Raw genomic sequence first — 20,443 nt, 5'->3', positions numbered from 1 at the left:
CCAATCTTAAGATAAAGTAAGTTTCTGAATTTTCCTGAAGGTCCTGCAAAATCTGGCTTCCCGTCTCACCAGTTTCATCACGTGGGAGGGCCACTCTCTTTTTCTTGCTTTTAATCACACTAGTCTTTTTGAACTCACCTGTTCACATGTTTCTTTGTACCGCAGGGCCTTCTCTATGTCCATTCCTGGGATGACGCCCCCGCCCCGCCCATGCCCTGTTCTCATCCTGTACATCTCAGACCACTCCCTTGGGAAACATTTGCTGAGCTCCTTGACTCAGTAAGACACTCACCCCTTCCGTATCTCTTAGCATAAGAACTTCCTTTCCTGATTTGTGGAATTCCAGCATGACCTCTCTACTCCACCAGACCCCTACGTTTCCTATGGGCATCTCATTTGTCTACCGTTTTTCAAACTTTACTCAGAGCTTGGTAAATGTTCATTGAATGAATGAAGTGATGAATAAGCAATATAGCTCAGTCTCTTACATACCAGATACTTATCATCTGCTGGGTGCCTCATGTTCTCTCTGTAGCTTTACACCAGTCTTTTCACTCTATTTTCTGTGGCTGTATACTTTAAAGTATTATAGTGCCACATGAACCAATTTTTGCTGCTTAATTTAGTAGTACTTGCCAGAATCAAGACAGAAAATCTACACTCAGCCACTCCTTTTTTTGATTCTTTATTCTGTTTTTCTCTGCCATGGACCAGAGCAGCTAGCCTCTGCCTAGGCTTCATAGCAAACCCTTTGTAGTATGTTCCTCTCTTCCCAGTCTTCAGCTTTGTAAAAATTTTTAAACATGTGAGTTAAACAACATTAAATCAAGTGGTTTTAGTACAGATAATAGAATTATATAGAGAACAAAGAATTTTTGTTCAAAGAACTTGTGGTGGTTAATAATTTAACTAAATAGATTTTTTAAATGATCTATTGCTCTCATTTTAAAACCTCCTTGGGCTAAGCATAGAGTTTTTAGATACAAAACCAAAAACATGATCTATCGAAGAAGATAAAATCAATATATTGGATTTTATCAAAAGCAAAATCTTTTGCATTGCAGAAGAAACTATGAAGGAAATTTCAAAGAAATAAAGCACAGACTGGGAGAAAGCATTTATATACCATATAAATCATATCATATATTATATTTGTAGAATTTGTAGAAAATCATGCAAATCCTGATAAAGAACTTGTATCCAGAATATAGAAAGAACTCTTAGGAGGGCAGCCCCGGTGGCGCAGTGGTTTAGTGCTGCCTGCAACCCAGGGCGTGATCCTGGAGACCGGGGATTGAGTCCCATGTCAGGCTCTCTGTGTGGTGCCTGCTTCTCCCTCTGCCTGTGTCTCTCTCTCTGTCTCTATGAATAAATAAAATAAAATCTTTAAAATAAATAAATTAATTAATAAAAAAAAACAACTCTTATGACTCAAAAATAAGAGGACATAGCCCAACTATAAAATGGGCAAAGCACTTGAGTGTTTATTTTACCAAAATAGATATATGAACTGCTAAGAAGCACATTAAAAGATACTTAACATTGGAGCACCTGGGTGGCTCAGTGGATGAGCATCTGTCTTCAGCTCAGGTCGTGATCCTGGAGTCCTGGGATTGAATTCTGTATCGGGCTCCCTGTATGGAGCCTGCTTCTCCCTCTGCCTGTGTCTCTGCCTCTCTCTGTGTCTCTCGTGAATAAATAAATAAAATCTTTTTTTAGAAAAAATAGAAGGCCTGTAATAAAAAAGACGGACATACTAAGTGTCAGTGCAGATTCAGGAAAGCTAAAACATACATGTATTCATGGTGGGAGTGTAAAAAGTGTTCTGCCACTTTAGAAAAAAATACAACAGTTTCTTAAAATGTTAAACACAAATTTACCGAACAACCTAGCAAGTCTACTGCAAATCCAACCAAGAGAAATGAAAGCATATATCCATGCAAAGACGTGTGTATGAAGGTTTATAGAATTATGTTCATAGAAGCATCATGTGTAAGAGCCAAAAGCTTGAAACCATGCAGTTGTGCATAAATTGATGAATGGATAGCAGAATGTGACATGGCCATCCAATAGGATACTTTTCAATAATAAAAGGAAATAGGGATCCCTGGGTGGCGCAGTGGTTTGATGCCTGCCTTTGGCCCAGGGCGCAATCCTGGAGACCTGGGATCGAATCCCACGTCGGGCTCCCGGTGCATGGAGCCTGCTTCTCCCTCTGCCTGTGTCTCTGCCTCTCTCTCTCTCTGTGTGTGACTATCATAAATAAATAAAAATTAAAAAAAAATCTTTAAAAAAAATAAATAAGGGATCCCTGGGTGGCGCAGCGGTTTGGCGCCTGCCTTTGGCCCAGGGCGCGATCCTGGAGACCCGGGATCGAATCCCACATCGGGCTCCCGGTGCATGGAGCCTGCTTCTCCCTCTGCCTGTGTCTCTGCCTCTCTCTCTCTCTGTAACTATCATAAATAAAAAAAAAAAATAAATAAATAAATAAAAAATAAAAAAAAATAAAAAAAATAAATAAAATAAAATAAAAATAAAAGGAAATAAATTATATATTATAAATAAATTATATAATTATTATAAATTATAAATAAATAAAATAAAATAAAAATAAAAGGAAATAAATTACTGATATGCATATACTGATACAAGATTCATAAACCTAAGAGACATGCTAAGTTGAAAAAGTGTGGCACAAAAGATCCTGTATTGTATGATTCTTTTTATATAAAATGTTCAGAAAAAGCAAATCTGTAGAGACAAAACATAGATTAGTGGTGGCGTGTAGGAGTGTAGAGTTGGAATGAAGAATGACTACAAATAGACATGAGGAATGTGATGGGGTGAAATATTCTAAGAATGGATTGCAGTGATGATTACAGAACTTGGTAAGCTTATTAAAACAATAATAAATTAACCCTTTATAAGTACACTTCTGACCAGACAGCTTCCAATTATGCCTTTCTGAGCATAACCCTCAATGACTTGTCTGTTGTCCATCCACATAGTGTAATTCCCTCTGTGTGGCATTCCAGACCCTCCCTTAATGTATGGTCACGGTTCTCTATTCATTATAGTCAGAAGATTTCTCAGGCATATGCTTAGTTGTCTGAATTTAAGATAAATCCTAATATAATTGTCATCCTGAGTTCCATCATGGCTGGGTGTGGTAACCTCTCTGATGATTTTATAGTCCTCTACTAAGTATCTCTTTGCCCAAAAGGCCCTGAATTATAATTAACTGCTGTATTCCCCACCAGGTAAGCTTATCCCCCAAATTTAGCACAGAGCCTGGTGCTAGTGATATGCAACAGATATTTATTGAATAGATGAATGAATGAAAGCAAAAAAACTTCTTGTTCCCTGGACAGTGTTTGAAAAAGTATAACCTGTGTTTGTTCTATGAATCTGTTTTCTACTCTTCTGTTTCTGATTGTCTCATTTTAATTGGCACATTCTTTAGGTAATTTTATACCTTCAGTCAATTCTTGATCTATTTATTCATAGTTACGCAGTTAAACGCCTGAAGGATAATTTCACAGGGTCATCTTAATTTTGCCATGTATAACCTAAAATTTAACTTGATTACAGTGTATGTGTGCATGTGCACAGTTCTATCCACCTATACCACCCATCTGTCTGTCTCCAGATTTTCATTTTTAAGATATTGCGAAGGGTAAGTGAATTGTAGATACTTGCCACATCCATACTAGAACTGACTCGACCCTAGAAATTCTGTAATCCAAAAAGGATAAGCCACTGTATGTTATCCTGTTGAGATAGAAAAAAACACTCATTGTCTTGGATGCTAAAGTTATGTTGTTCCATGTAAACCTGGAAGACTCTAAAGGTTGAGTTCTGCATGTGGATTATAAGGATCTTTTCTTGGGAAAATCAATAAAAGCTCATTCAGGGGAGGTAAAAAATATAGAGTATCTTAAAAATAATGAATAAATTGTTTCCGGCAAACAGGGACCCTGCTATGTTTTTTGAAAATGAGACTTATTTCCAACTAATGGAATACTTCAGAGCTGTTTAAAAATAAACCAGCTTTATATGAAAGAGTTACAGGGTAAAGTCAAGATAGAAAATTGCAGAATGTGGTCTCTTGAATGTACCCATTGTGTAAAAGGGAATTTGTGTAGTGTTTCTTTTTTCCCCCCAAAAGGGAAAACTACACATGCATGTGTGTGCACTCACACACCCACATGTTAGTATTTGTAAAGACTGGGCAGGATATTCAAGAATTGATAACAATCAATGCCTTTCGGGAAAGAAGCAGGACTACAGGGAGGGAATTGGAGAAAGACTTACTATTCAATATATTGCTTTTTGTGATATTTCAGTTTTCAATGACTTGCTCATTACTCAAAAGTAAATAATCTATAAATAATATTTTCCCTTTGCTCTAAAAACGGTTTCTACTCTGCTTTCTAGGTGGACTGTTCTGCCTAATTCCCATCTGCTATTATATTGGGTTATTTTGGACACAGAGAAGGAGTTCTTGCAATTTATCTCTGGTTTTGTCTTCCAGGACTTTGCTGGCATTAGGATGTCATGTGGGCATTTCAGATGAACATGCTGAAGAAAAGGTGAAAAAAATGAAGCTGCCCAAGAAGTAAGTTGAATGTCTAAGCAACACTAAACAGTCTATGCATTGGTTTAGTGCATCCAAGTAACTCTTAATGGAAAACTAGATGACTTGCTCGGAGAGGAAGCAAAGCTCAGAAAATATTTGGTAGTACACTATAAAATGTATGTTATTTTCCCTGTGTGCAGGTGTGTCTGAATACCCCTGTGCCCATATCCCTAACTGTTATGTCTGGCTTTCCACTTTGCACCAAGATATTTTATAATGTAATTTGAGTTTTTAAAGATGTATTTATTTATCTGAGAGAGAGAAAGTGCAAACACGCATGGAAGTGGGAGGAAGGGGCAACAGAGAGGGAGAGAGAGAATCAAGTAGATTCCATGCTCAGCATGGTGCCTGACACAGAGCTCAGTCTCATGACCCTGAGATCATGACCTGAGCTGAAACCAAGAGTCAGATGCTTAACCAAGTGACCCACTCAGGCGCCCCTAATTTAATTTACTTTTTTTTTTTTTTTAATTTACTTTTTATCAAAAGAAAATATTTTAGGAATAATTACAAAGTTTGGTACTATTACTTCCATTTTAAGATGAGTAAATTGAGGCAATGAATGCCCTGTGGGTGATTTTGCCTGCTGGAGGATAGCCTCTTTCTGTGATCCAATTTAACTTCTCAAAACTTCAGCTTTCTCAGCTGCTAACAGGTGATGCCTTTTCATAGGGAAATTTGGAGTATTAAATGAGCAACTGCTCAACAAATGATTGCTGTTTCATGTTGTTATTTTTGTTTTATTTTAATTTCTGAGGCCTCTGCATTGTAGATAGCTGGTCTGGACATGTGTAAAATAATACCATGAGGATAAAGCGAAGCAGTCACCTCATAATCTCCATTAATCACCCTGGCCTCAAGTTATCCCTGATAAAAATAAAATCAAAATAGAAACAGTGAGCTTGCTATGCAGATACCAATTCAGGCAAGTCCTCTAGTTCAACAAATACTCAGGTATTCCATTAAAAAAAAATGTGTAAAAGCTGTTATTACCTAACACATTTTTAGTTTCTAAAAGTTTTCTTTAAAAATTTGAGCACTTTCATTGGATGCTATTTTATGGCATCTTCACTAATTTACATTTTGAAATGACACTTCTTGTTAATTTTGAGTGTCACTAATAAAAGTATATCCAGAGTGATTAGGCATGTGCCATCATCTATTGAGAAACTATATATGAACATTGATAACATATTTTTGCATCATTTTGTTTTTCTCTTTGAATTGTGTTTCTAATCCATTTCCTTCACAAAATGTTACACTATTAAAATATATTTTGAGTGATCACCCTGTCATACTTCTTTATAACCAAATGTAAATATAAATTGGATTTTTTTGTTTGTTTTCTGTGATCATAGTAAATGTTGAAATTTTTCTTTTGAGCTATTATAATTATTTTTGGTATTCAAGTATTCAACATAAATTCATTTTTTGATAAAAATCAGTGTAAAAAAGTAAGATTTTATTGGAAATAGTACATAATGAAATGGATTCAGTTATTCTTTTTCCATTTATATCATATATCCATGTATAAATATTTATTCATAAAAAAGAGACAAGTTCTGGGTCATTTGCATCATTTGTTGACATAAGTAATTTTTTCTTAAAAAATAATTCAAAGAAAAATATCTGTTGAAAGAAAGAAAGAAAAAATATCAGTTCAGTGAACCAAAACTTTGTAGTCGTTCATCCTCAGAAAGCATGTTTAATGACCGCTCACTCATGTGCTTCCTTGTTCAGTTTGTTTTTAAAGCAAAAAATTAGAAACCATCTTACTTGGAATATAATTTCTTATCCTTTTATTGAAGTCACTCACTGTTTTTTGGTAATTATATATCATAAGGGATTATTAAGATGACAAACAACAAAAACTTGTAGTTATATCTGTACTTTCACTTAAAGATACTGTACTTGCAACTTGATGTATGCAAGGATACAAAGATGAAAATGTTAATTTCAGATTACCTTTGCCAGCATAATATATTTAAGAAATTATTATTATTACATGCAATGTAAATGTGTGTGTGTATCTTGTCAAAACTTTGGGGCAAAGTAGTCAATCTGAAAAGTAGGAAAAAAAAACTGTGATTCCAACTGTACAACATTATGGAAGAGGCAACACTGTGGAGTCAGTAAAAATATTAGTGGTTGCCAGGGGTTGGGAGGTAGGAAGAGATGAAAAGGCAGAGCACAGAGGATTTTTAGGGCAGTGAGAGTATTTTGTATGACACTATAATGACTATCTAATGTCATTATACATTTATCTAAACCCATGGAATGTAAACTAGGGACTTTGGATGATAATGGTGTCTCAATGAAGGTTCATCAGTTGTAACAAATGTACCACTTGCTTGAAGAATGTCGATAATAGGGAAAAGCTGTATGTGTGGAGGCAGGAAAGTCTCTGTATCTTCCTCTCAGTTCTGCTGTGAACATAAAAATGCTCCAGCAAATAGTTTTAAAAAACAAAACAAAACAAAAACCTCCTGGGGCCAGAATTTAGCTTATTCAATTCATTGAATTCATTTGCAGTAAAACCTAATTGATAAAGCCAGTTTTCACTGTTTAATCAATTTAAACAAAATTTGTCAGAAAAAGTCAGGCTTTTTTTTTTTTTTCTGTTGAAATAGGGGTTAATATATGTTTCTATGATAGCCGTCTCAATTCTGGTCTCTAAATCTAAGATAAATAGAAACCAATCGATTAATTAATGAATACATAGGACACAAGGTTTGCAATAAGTTAGTCTTGTTGAGGAATGAATTAAAGTCCTCTGCCTTCATAATTTTTTACTGATGGCTTTTCTTTACGTTGCTTTTAGTAGTTCTGCATTATTTGAAAATAGATGGGGAAATGGACAGATATCATTAAATGAAAACTCTTCACACCTGCTGGCAGTCTGTACTACATCTAAATTTTCCATGAGATACAATTTTATTATTTTTTGGCAAAAATTAAGAAATTTGATAATAACAAAAACTGATGTGGATGCAGATCCACACAAGTCTAAAAGGTTTGAGTGTTTTTACAATCATTTTTAAAGCTATTTGGCATCATTGTATAAAAGTAAACATTTGCACATCTTGTTACCCAGTGGTCTCACTCCTAGAGATAAACCCTAGAAATAGTCCACACCAACAAACATGAAAGCTCTTGTTTTTAGAAATATTTGTAATAGCATAAAAATAAGGGAGAGGAATAGGAGAAATATTATTCATCAGGAAGATGGATTAAGTTGGATGAAATAACATTATAAAAATATGAATTTTAGTCATAAATGGCAACGTAGATGAAACTAAAAAATAATGTTGAGGATGAATAAAAATATATCCCACAAGGCTAAAATATACCACCATTTTTTGAGACTGAAAAACAAGCAAAACATGCTTAAATAGATTTATATTTATATGTACATATGTATATGTTAATGTGTATATATGAGGAGTACACATATATATTGGTGTTAATAATATTCTAATTCTCAGCATGGTGGTGGATTAATGGTACCAGAGGGGAGGCGGATGGGGGGAATGGGTTAATTAGGTAATGGGGATTAAGGATTGCACTTGTGATGAGCACCGGGTGGTGTATGGAAGTATTGAATCACTATATTGTACACCTGAAACTAAATATTACACTGTATGTTAACTGGGATTTAAATAAAATTTAAAAAGAAGTTAGAACATAGAAATATTGAAAATAATGAGAACATGATGTACCCAAGCAACATTACTCAAAAGGAGACTGTAGTTTCCTTCTTATCCATTGTCCTGTATAAGACAAAATAGCTCTGAAAGCAAAATTAAGAGAAGGTCACTGCACAAAGGTTAAAAAACAAAACAAAACAACCCAAGCATTATGCTATAACAACTCATGTATGCACCAAGTAAAATAGCTTCAAAAAGTCAAAATATTAATAGATTTTCTGAAATAAATTGACAAATATACAATTATAGTGATAATTCATAACACAACTCTCAGAAACTGCTGTGTCTAATGTTAGTGAAGATTAATAAAAGTTTAAACCCCTGTAAAGTAAAATAGTGGCATATGTAGAACACTGTACAGAAGGGACATATGTAAAATTTAGCATCTATGACATGAGGACATTGACAACATAAAGATCACATTCACTCAATCACAAGGAGTAACAGCAAAAACCAAAAAATTCTATATAAAGTAACGACATTTAGAAACATCAAAGTGTAGTTTGAAATAACTAGTGGATCAAATGTATCATCATGAAAATTTTAAAAACATAAGAATGGAAAAGGAAAAGGCTATCAAAACATATGAATTGCTCATATAAAGCAATGCTTGGAAGAAAGCATATGTTCATAAGAAGGAAGAATAAAACCTCTGGAAAGATTGATAAAGGAAAAAAGATTTCTTTTTGCAATTTTAATGATATTTCAGTAGAACTAGCAAAATGTATAAATTTATGCCAAAGTTTCCTAAGTTAAATGATATGGATGTTGTGTAGACCAATACCAAAATTGAGTCAAGAAGGAAGAAAATGTTATTAGAGTTATAGTTATTAAAGGAAATGCCTTAGTTTAAAATTATCCCACTGCACTTAGAACTATTTTATAAAATGTTTTACTTATAAGCATATGAACTCTTAGGAAGCAGTAGTCTGAGAAAACCTTCTTAACCTGATAAAAGGCCAACAACAACCAATCTATAAGATAAAGCCCAAAAGTTTTTCCTTTAGGATTCAGGAATGAGATAGTGTAAGTCACTAGTACCTGATATATTCACACAGCCAATGCAATGAGACAAGAAAAAAAGTATGAGTTTTGGAAAGGAAGAAAACAAACTGTCATCAACAGCAGGTAATATTACATGGAAAACTCAGACGCATCTATAGAGTTATTTGTTAGCAATAAATTCAGTAATATTGCTGCATCTTTTAAAATACCATTGAGATATCATGTACAAATGTAAAAAGAAATAAATCTTTAATATCTAATACAGATGAAAAACCTCGTAATAAATATAATAGAAGAGGAATAGACCTCTGTGACTATGCACTCAATAGAGACCAGGCTTTATTACAATGCCCCTAGTTTCTAAAATGCCTACTACATGAGTGACATCAGCAACATGACTCAGAAGATGTTCCTCCTTTTTGTCCCCCTTTTTAATCAACAAATTAGACATCCATACATAAACAAGAGCATCTTTGTGGAGGTTTCCAGATTTTGCACCTTACTCCAAGGGACCCAAGATCTTACCACTGCAGATCTTAGGAGACAGACAAACTCCAGAAACTGTGGAACCTGTTTAGTGGGTGAAACTGGCTGGAGCCCTGTTGTGGCTATTGGGCAAGAATTAGGTGAGTGCTGAACTGAGCAGGCACTCACCAACCACAGAGGACTTGCAGAAATCCAGTCTTCCAAAAGGCAGATGCCAACACATTGTTGAAGAAAAAAGAAAAAGGAAAATATGAGTTTATTTTAAGTGAAAGTGGTATGAGAAACTTTCTAGGCACTGCCCTACCTCCAAAAAGGAGGCTTTTGGAGCTGATTTATCAGTACAGGTAACCTCTCCTGTAGGCAAAGAGGCAGATGGGGAGAGAGGATTCAGCTTCCTCAGTTGGCAGGATGCAGCTAGAGAAACCCATTTCTGTCCACCAGCACCCAGAGTACTAGGATGGGATCTTTGTCATGGGAGCTTAGTGAGGATTTGGGGAAAGAGGTAGATAAGAATTTCAGTCTTGAATCTGTTCAGCAGAAAATCCAGCCACAAGCCTTTGATAATGACATGTCCTATCCCATCTTCCTACCAAATCCGTGGACATCCCCAACATTTAACCAAGTGTTAAACCCATACTTCCCCCTACTCTTCCCACTAGCTGTGTGTGTGCTCCTGAATTTGTCCAGAAAAGCAAGCCTGAGGAGATGGGGAACATGCCCAGAAAACAGGCCACACTTCGTGGGCAAGGGAAAAACTACAAACTTGAAATATAGCAACCCCTCTGGAGATTTAAAAAAAAAAAAAAAAAAAGAGGTCTCTAATAACTTGCCTAGCAAACTGTAAGAACTAGAGAAGACACAGAGCTAATTATGAGGCTCTTGGCTACTTCAAATGCAAAAGCAAAAATACATACCTGAAAGTAACATGAAACATCAAGGAAATATGGCATCACAAAAAGAAAATAATTCTCAGCAACCAAGTTCAAAGGCAAAGAACATTACAACCCAATAAAGAATTCAAATAGCTATTATGAAGAAATTCAACAAGTTCCAAGAAAACTCAGGCAATCCAGTGAAATCAGGAATAAATTTAATGAACAGAAGGAGCTCTTTATCAAAATGATTGATATTCTAAAAAGGAACTGAATGAAAATACTGGACCTGAAGAATTCAGTGAATGAGATGAAGAATATAGAGGAGAACATCTGTCTCAGGAAAAATCAGGTGGAGGAAGAATAGTGGCTTGGAGGATACAAATATAGAATTAATACAGTTAAGAGGACTGGAAACTAAGTTTAAAGAGTGAACAAAGCCTTAAAAAACTCTCAGAGTCTGTCAGAAAAGTAAATATCTGAATGATTAGGCCCTGGGAGGAGAAGGGGATGAGTTTATTTAAAGAAATATTAGCCAACAACTTCCCAAACCAGGAGAAAGACTTGGATGTTCAAGTCCATGAAGCTAACAGCATACCCTGTTATCTCAGTGTAAAAAGACCTTCTCCAAGACACAATTTAATGAAACTGTCAAAAATCAACCATAAAGAATCTCGAAGCCAGGGACAAAAGGAAGGAACTGACAAAGGAACCGCATTAGATTTCTCAACAGAAATTCTGACAGACCAGGAGAGAGTGGAATAATGTATTTAAAGTGTTGAAATATAAAAATTGCCAGCCAAGAATACCCAGTCTGGCAAAGTTATCCTTTAGATGTGAAAGAGAAATAAAGACTTTCCTAGACAAAAGCTGAGGGAATTCACTGCCTCTAGACCTGCCTTACAAGAAATGCTGAAAGGAAATCTTCAAGCTGAATTGGCAAGATGCTAAACCAGGAATATAGCAGCATATGAAAGCTCACAGCACATTGGAAATGGAGAAAAATCAAATAATCAGACTTAACGAAATGAAACTCTATGTTCGGATGGTGTGTTAACCATGCAACTCCAATATGGAAGTCAAAGTAGAAGAGTAATAGGAAGTATAGCTCCTAGGGTGCCTAGGTGGCTCAGTCAGGTTGAGTGTCTGATTCTTGGTATCAGCTCAGGTCATGATCTCAGGGCTGTGAGATCAAGTGCCACATTGGCCTCCCCACTCAGTGTGGAGTCTCTCTGCCGCTCCCCACACTCATGTGCTCTTTCTAAATAAAAATATTTTTAAAAACCTATACTCTAAATCATTAATGAATGCATGACCCAAAAAGAGGTAAATTGTAACATCAATAATATGTGAGAGGGCAGAAGAGGAGCCTTTAATAGATGTTTGAAGATATTACCATCAGCCTAAAATGGAATGTTTCATCTATAAGACATTTATGTAAATTTACAAGGTAACCACAAAGCAGACCCCTAGAGTGGACCTGCAAAAGACAAAGGGAAACAGAGTGTACCTCCATGGAGTATAATCAGTGTACAAAAGTTGGCATAAACAGAGGGGGGAGGGGAATGCATTGGAAATACGGAAGGACCAGACAGCAATGAATGAGATGGCATTACTAAGTTCTTACATATCGAATTAACTCAAAATGTACATGGATTATATTTCCCAATCAAAAGGCACAGTGTGACTGGATAGGAAAAAAAACCCTGCATACTGCCTACAAGAGCCCCATTTCAGATTGAAGGATACTTGTACACTCAAAGTGTTGTTTGAATTATGTTCTGCATTTCCTGTTTGAAAATAGACTATTTGAATATAGTTTTTTCTTATGTATAATACATATCATTTCATTAAAAATTCTTAACCACTTTTATGGAATGTGTGATTCTTTGTAGTTCTTTTCTCCCTTTTTTCTTATTCTTCCTCAACACAAATAAGCAGGCAATTGAAGAGTGTAACCTATTATCATCAATTTATAAATTCACAAACCTTCCCACATTTATTGTAAAGTTCTTGAACCACTGCATAGTTTGATGAACACAAAGTCCATTCACTATAGGGACAAAGAAAAAACGCAGCAGAAAAGAATTCTCTCAGAGCTTGTGATCACCGATTTCTAATATGCCTGAGTAATTGAGATTTAAAAACAAAACTATAGATTTAAATGAAAAGAAAATCCTTGTCTGAATGCCAGTGCCATTTCTTAAAACTTTTTTTTAGCACTTATCTATGTTACTAAGTCAGCACAGAACATAATAGTGTTCTGTGGTTGCTTGTACATATCACTGGGAAATAAAAGTGTTGAATTATGAATTAGTAGTGTTTAGAATTGTCTGAGAGGTCTTTAAATCCAGTGATAAATTCCCTCTGTACCCTTCTTACTATTAATGCTATGAAGGCTGGGTAGTGATGGGTTGTAGAGGGGTTAAGTGGGGATATTGGGGCACCTAATGGCTAAGAATGATATTCTCAATGCATATACATATATATAAATGACTTTCTGAGATGAAGGCTTGGATGCTTGAATGTGTAGGCCCATGAGATGTGTGTGTGTGTGTGTGTGTGTGTATACACATATATACACAGTTTATATAGACATAACATATGTACTAAATTCAATTTATGTAAATATTTACCTAAGTAAAAGATAGTGTTACAAATACAGTTGGGTTTTTTCTTTAATGATGAAGTACTGTGATTACAAAGGCAAAAAAACAACAACAGGTTTATATACTCCGTTTATGTGTAATGTTTAAATTTCACAAACCATAAATTTAAAAATGTGCTACTATATAATGTTTTTTATTTTCTCTGATCCAGTTTAATTTCATATTCAAGCCTAATGGACTTTGCACCAGAATAAAGCTTAGTGTTAGAAACTTAATCCTAGGGCAGCCCGGGTGGCCCAGCAGTTTAGTGCTGACTTCAGCCCAGGGTGTGATCCTGGAGACCCGGGATCGAGTCCCACATCAGGCTCCCTGCATGGAGCCTGCTTCTCCCTCTGCCTGTCTCTCTCTCTCTCTCTCTGTCATGAATAAATAAATAAAATCTTAAAAAAAAAAAAAAAGAAAGAAACTTAATCCTAGACTGTTCAGTGCCATCTTTTGAAATTGATGTTTTCAGTATTGATTCTCACCTTTAAGTTGTGATTCAAATGTCCTCTTGTCAAAGCAATCTTTCCTAACCTCTGTAAGATTATTTCCCCATTTGATAAAAAATTAAAATGCAATAAAATTGCTCCCTATTTAAAATTTTACCTTTCCCCATGCCTCTTTTCTACTTTTCCCCCCCCACAGCACTTACATCTTCTAACATAGTATTGTTCTATATTTACTTTGTTTATTGCCTGATTCTGCATCAGAACATAATCCTGTAGACTTTTTTGTCCATGTTATTGTATGATCTATCATTAGTTCCTAGAATAGGGCCTAATACATTCTACCACTGAATGAATATTTGTTGTTGAATTTGAATTCACTGTCTACCTCCCTCTTACCACTGGGGCTACCTGTATTTGAGACATCTACCTGATGAGGAGGAGACATTGGATCCACAGTATACCTATTTGATTTTGCTGTCATGACTGAATTATGTCCAAAAAAAACGGGAGCTGGACAAAAGTTAAAGCCATAAAGGCAAATTTTATTCAAGAACTGTTGTAATAGGGGAAAAGAGACCTCTGTATCAAACTGGACTCCATTCCGAATCCAGCAAGTACAAGTAGGGATTCATAGCCAAGGAGGTTGGGGACAATGGGTAGAAGATTACTAATAGGGGAGACATCAAGGAGGAGGGAGATTCTGCAAAACCAGCTTGATAGGATTCTTGCTGAAGGCTGACCCACCTGGTGATAAGATATCCAGAGTGGGAGGTGGGAAATGTGATCAGATACCAAGGGTGGAGGATTTTCATTAAACTGATCCAGTAGGATTCTTGCTAAAATGGAACTAATTGGAACAAGGACACAGTCCAAGATCAGAGTGTGTCTGAAAGAGGGCTCAGAAACATGACTCTAGTTGGTCAGAGGAAAGTGCCTTTGTCAATTATCTTCATTCATCGCTGCTGGCATCTCATGGGGTGCCTGTTTTCACCACTGGTCTTTGGTGATGAGTCTACACAGTCGGTTTCTTCTTCTCATTTGTATGAGTACTCCAGGTCACTGCTCTTCTTTTAGCTCTCTTTAAGACTATGTAGAGAGTGCCAGAAACCTAACAATACCCTCTCCAGCAATTTGGAGATTGTAGTTTGTTAGTGGAGGGAATGGGGACGTCTGTCTATCAGCCTAGACTTGGTTGGCTGCCACTTCTATTTTTCTGAAGTTGTTCTCTGCAAGGAAGGGCTTGTGTGTGGGAGACTCGTCAGTATGCTCTGGGAAGCAAGACAGAAGTTCACCTTGGCCCTGGGAATCTACCTTGTCTCTACCTGGGTAAGTGTTGGGGAGCTCCAGCTTCCTGCTATGCTCTCAAATCTCTCTGGGCAGGAGAAGGAATTTTTATCTGGTTTTCATTAGGTCTCAATGCATCTGAGCCTTGCTTTTTTGATATTCAAAAGCATAATTTTTAATATCAAAAGGGCTTTTATCTAAAAGACCATTGTCTCTGCAGAGAATCTTCAAAGCCTATTTTAAAAATCCAAAAGCCAAGAGTGGCTTTCTTTGGTCTCTCTCTTGAGATGAACCCTTCTTGCTGCATTGGATACCTTGTGGTTTTGTTTCAAAGGAGCTGTAGGGTAGCAGAAAGCCTTGAAGTAAAAAGAAATTGATAAAAAAAAGGAATTGGGTGGGGCAGGGGAGGCCTCCCAGGCATATCATCATATTATATTTACTTAAAAACAAAAAAGTGAAACAGTAGAAAAAATATATCCCTTGTCTGATTCCTTTCTCATTTCTACATTGAAATGAATTTCCCTGTATTTGTTTTCTGGTGAAGGTTTTTGAATTATCTCTCTCTTCTGTCTGTGGAAATGTCAGCCCAGTATGCATTTTTAATAGATGTGCTTCCAGCAAAACTTGTCCTTAATATCTCTGGTGTGCAGCCATCTGAGATTTTCCCATTTGTTCCAGGGAACTTGAAGGGCTGATTTGGTTTTGGAATTTACACCTAACATCCACTGAACTTGGACATAATCTTTTCATGTTTACTGCACATCTTTCACAGCATAATGACTTCCAAGCTTCATTTAACCTGATTCCTGCTAAACAAGTCAGTTTGAGAGGTGGGAAAGGCTAGAAAAAAGGGCTTTCCTGCCTAGCGGTTTTGGTGTTCTGCCCTATTTTTTATTACACCACTTTAATTGCCCCTTTAGTGATATTATATTGAACATGTTGTTTCAAAGGCTCATTTAGAATACCTGCTTAGGAAAAACGGTGGGAACGAGGTACGAAACGAAATTGCTACTCAACATGACAGCTCATCAGTGGAGCCAAGCGCTATCAATTTTTTGATGCAGATAAAGCTGGCAGTTTGCCAGTTATGTTTTATTTTTTCCAGGCAAAAAATGTATTTTAAAAAAGAAACTGAAGCCCAGTATATATAGCTTATTAATCTTAGTGTTTTATTTTAATTATGGACTATATGCTACATCAAAATAAATTGAGAGCCAGTAACTGCAAAGGAATTTTGATGCCTTGGAAAGTGAGTATATTGATTGTATTTATTTAGTTCCATATATATTTCTCATAAGCTAAACTTCAGGATGATTGATGGAATGGGAACTTTGCATATTCAGGGAAAGGAAGTTGAAAGGATACCTAGTGAACAGATAGATTGCAGGAAAAAGAGATCTAGTGACTGATTCTAGTAGAATTTTCCCAGAAAGCTCAAGGAGGTAGTAAGTAACACATTGATGTTTTTAACATGAGCTATATGTATTTGGTGCTAATATAATTACTAATGATAGGACTTTTCCCTATGATTTGGGCTATGAAATTCTACTTCCCAAGAATTGGTACAGCAGTCTTGCTTTTCTTTTCAATTTCTGGAAATTAATCTGAAATTTTACTTAAAACCCCTTAGCTTCCAAGGCTTATGTCAATCACATTTTACTCAAAAGCTTTTCTTTTTGTTCTTTTTTAACCACAAAAAGATAATATTTCCTATTAATAGTCGATCTTTATTTACCTCATGAAATTATATTAGTAAGGTGAAATGGACATTATTTGCCAAAATAATGCTCTCATTTATGCTCTTTAAAAAAAATTCTATTTTGATATAATGGATTGACTCTTACTTTGTCAACATGTACTACAAACAGCAAAGAGTTTTATAAATCATTGTTGATACTGATTCATATTCGTTAGGTATTTGTGATGTCAGCATTTTTATCAAATACAGTAGGTTGGGATGCCTGGGTGGCTCAGCCAGTGAAGCGTCTGCCTTTGACTCAGGTTGTGATCCTGGGGTCCTGAGGTCAAGCCCCACATCGGGCTCCCTGCTCTGTGAGGAGCCTACTTCTCCCTCTCCCTCCACCTGCCACTCTCCCACTTGTGCACACTCTCTGTCAAGTGAATAAATAAAATCTTTTTAAAAATACGATAGGTTTAAGTCTATGAATTTCAAGAATATTTGTATTTACTATAGATGATTTGAAATACAACACTATGGAAATAAGGTTCAGGTGAAATGGGAGTTAGTAATTTACTTAATGGGATGGGATTATTAGCCATTTGCAAGAATCACTTGAAACTTCTAATCCTTTCTTGTACAGGGTTATGAAGAAGAGTAAAATGAATTGCTGTCTACATCTGAAAATGAGCATGAACTACATTAATTCTTGTGCTGTTTTAAATCAGCAAATGCAAATATGGGTTTTCATTGTGACCACAGATTAAGGCAACTGTAGTAGATATTCCATGTAGGAAGGGGAAATTTTAAAAAATCAGGAGAAACATATTATGTCTTATATTATTCAGCTTTATACATTAGGAGAACTTATCGATAATGTTTGACTTGGAAGGACCTCGTTCTCATCCTCTACTTCTCAAATATATCCCCTACCCCCCCACCCCATTCCATATGAGATATTGCTGGGAAATGTACTGTTAGAATTGGTTGCCAGAGAGGATTTTTACTTTTTTCAACATATTTACCATTAATATGGCTTAGGCTCTAAATAATTTTTTCATAGATCAGTTTCAAAACTCTGTCCTGTGTGTCTCCTCTGTGACAGCTGGGAGAGCTCAGGGCCATTGGAAAATTGGAGAAGAAAGAATTGTGTGCTGTTGGGCTACCCCGTGCTGGGCTGTTGTGAGGAAGCCAGGATGGGGGAGGATGTCAAGCAGAGATGGGAAGGGGACAGTAGAGAAGATTGAGATCTTTATCATTGCTCCTAAAGCTGCTCTATGCTGCATTCCAGCAATTACATTAAACTTGGAAACTAGACTCTGCTAGCTTGATCATCTGTTGGTGCATTAGAAATATATTGGGAGCTCTTTCTTGAAGAAAATATTCTCTGAATGAGAACTTGTATATGGGCTGTACTTACAGTTTGTAGATTTATCTATTTATAATCAGAATTCCATACCATACAATGATTTGTATGAGCAGTTAAAAAAATCCCATGTGGTTTCTTTATTAAGAAAATAAAGATGGGATCCCTGGGTGGCGCAGCGGTTTGGCGCCTGCCTTTGGCCCAGGGCGCGATCCTGGAGACCCGGGATCGAATCCCACGTCGGGCTCCCGGTGCATGGAGCCTGCTTCTCCCTCTGCCTGTGTCTCTGCCTCTCTCTCTCTCTCTCTCTCTCTCTCTCTGACTATCATAAATAAATTAAAAAAAAATTTAAAAAAAAAAGAAAATAAAGAAAAAATATTGTTAATAACTGAAACATACAGAGTTCTGATTTAAAACAGAACAAAATTTCTCATGTATAAATGTAGCTTGGAATGTAAATTGAATGACATAAGGCCATAATTAGCCATAATTGTTAAAATTGCCAGACTAATCTAATCCCCTTAAACAAAACATTTCTAATACTTTTGTCTATAGATAAATTATTTATAAAATATGAGATGTCTTACAATGAAATAGGAGTAACTAAGGCAATCTCAGCTTTATTCATGCTTAAAAATTATTTATTGCCATAACACATCAATTCATTCAACATATCTTTATTGAATGCCTACCAGGAATCAGGCACTATTCCTGGTTTTGTGGATAGCAAGGAACAAAGCAGACAAACTCCCTGCTGTAAAGAAGCTTACCTGGTCATTCTACTAGCCATAGCCCAGAATACTTCAAAGAATAAAGATAACATAGTTTTATTTCTGCATTTTCTCATGTTCTGTTAATTTTTTTTTAACTGCGTAATTAGCTGGCAAATTTTCTTTGTACAAAGGAGAATCTTTGAGATGAAGATGCATGTACCTTTATATTAATTTGGTATATAAAGTTAATTATTTCAAAAGCTATGGATGGAAGGGCTGTTTATCTGCCATGCGTGGTTTTGAGTATAATGGCAGTTAGAAAAATGGATTAGAAACAGATCCTGACCTCAAGGCATGGTTGATTATAAGGAGTGTAACAATGACACTCCTTATAGAAGAATGTCTTCTATAGAAGAGAAGCAGCTGTAAAATAGGCTTTGTTCGAATCTCAGTAGTTAAATAGAATGAGTTGACTCTGTGTGTGTGGGAGGGGGCGAGGAGCAGAGCAGTATTATTGCCCTAATAGGTACATGTTGAAAATTTTGTATTTTCAATTTTATATTTCTTCCAGAAGATGAAAACTTAACACTTGTTTTAGTACTTTCTCTCAGAAAGTTCAGAATTTCAGAATATGGAAGTAGTCTCTGGTAAGAGTTAGTTAAAATCCAGGCCTTAATAATATTTTAGATGATTATATACCTGGGATATCCTACTTTCTATCTTATCCAGAGACTCCCTAAATTATATAACTAGGAAAGGCAAGTAGGAAAATAACTTATAAATGCATTAAAGTCTCCCTATGGCATAATGAACAGCTAGTATCTGTAAGGACCCACAGATTTATTAAACACATAAATATACAAATTAAGATAATGTTTAAAAGTTGAAGAAAATGAGAACAGAAAGAGAACTCCATCAGATGTTTCTACTGGTAACCATTATTTTGGTTTGTACTATAAAAAAGCCTCAATAGTTTGGAATTCAGTAAGTCCTTCTCACCTTTTAGAGGTAGGTAAGTTGTCTCATTTTTTGTTTTAGTGGCATAAAATTGAAGACCACGATCATGTGGCCTTTCTACCTAATGAGTTATTAGCTAAACTGAAGGGTTCCCAGCTTGCTGACCAGTGGTAACCACTTTGGTTTAAGGAACACTTAGAAGTAGGTAGGGCCATAAAAAGACTGATACAGGGATTTTTAAGCCTTGACTTTTTTGGAAAGGCCAATTATATACTTCTTTTATTTTGCTTTGTAGTTACCAGCTGACAAGTGGGTATAAGCCAGCCCCAATGGACCTGAGCTTTATCAAACTCACCCCATCTCAGGAAGCAATGGTGGACAAGTTGGCAGAAAATGCTCATAATGTATGGGCCCGAGATCGAATCCGGCAGGGCTGGACTTACGGCATCCAACAGGTACAGGGGAATGTAGCTTTATGGCCTGGAGGCTGAGATTTACTTAAGTGGTAATCAGCATAATTCCTAACAGGAGAGATTAAATAATGACTGGGTTGAAACTCACATGCATATCTTAATGTATATATATATGCTAACGCACCTGTTCTGTGCTGGGCTCAGGAAGTCAGATGACCATAAC

General features: G+C 36.0%; 1 protein-coding gene across 4 annotated transcripts in view; it reads left to right on the top strand.

Moving 5' to 3' along the window:
• RYR2 (ryanodine receptor 2) overlaps positions 1 to 20,443 on the top strand; it is a 727,449-nt gene that overhangs the window by 427,751 nt on the left and 279,255 nt on the right. For all 4 annotated transcript variants that reach the window (XM_077894379.1, XM_077894378.1, XM_077894377.1 and 1 more), the window contains exons 25-26: positions 4,535 to 4,618; positions 20,103 to 20,262. In XM_077894379.1, the coding sequence (XP_077750505.1) occupies positions 4,535 to 4,618; positions 20,103 to 20,262 (244 nt within the window). The remainder of the gene's footprint in view (positions 1 to 4,534; positions 4,619 to 20,102; positions 20,263 to 20,443) is intronic.

Source organism: Canis aureus, chromosome 4, assembly GCF_053574225.1.
Source record: "Canis aureus isolate CA01 chromosome 4, VMU_Caureus_v.1.0, whole genome shotgun sequence".
Taxonomy (NCBI): Eukaryota; Metazoa; Chordata; class Mammalia; order Carnivora; family Canidae; genus Canis; species Canis aureus.
Note: the sequence above shows the minus strand (reverse complement) of the source record. Positions and strands in the feature narration are given on the sequence as shown.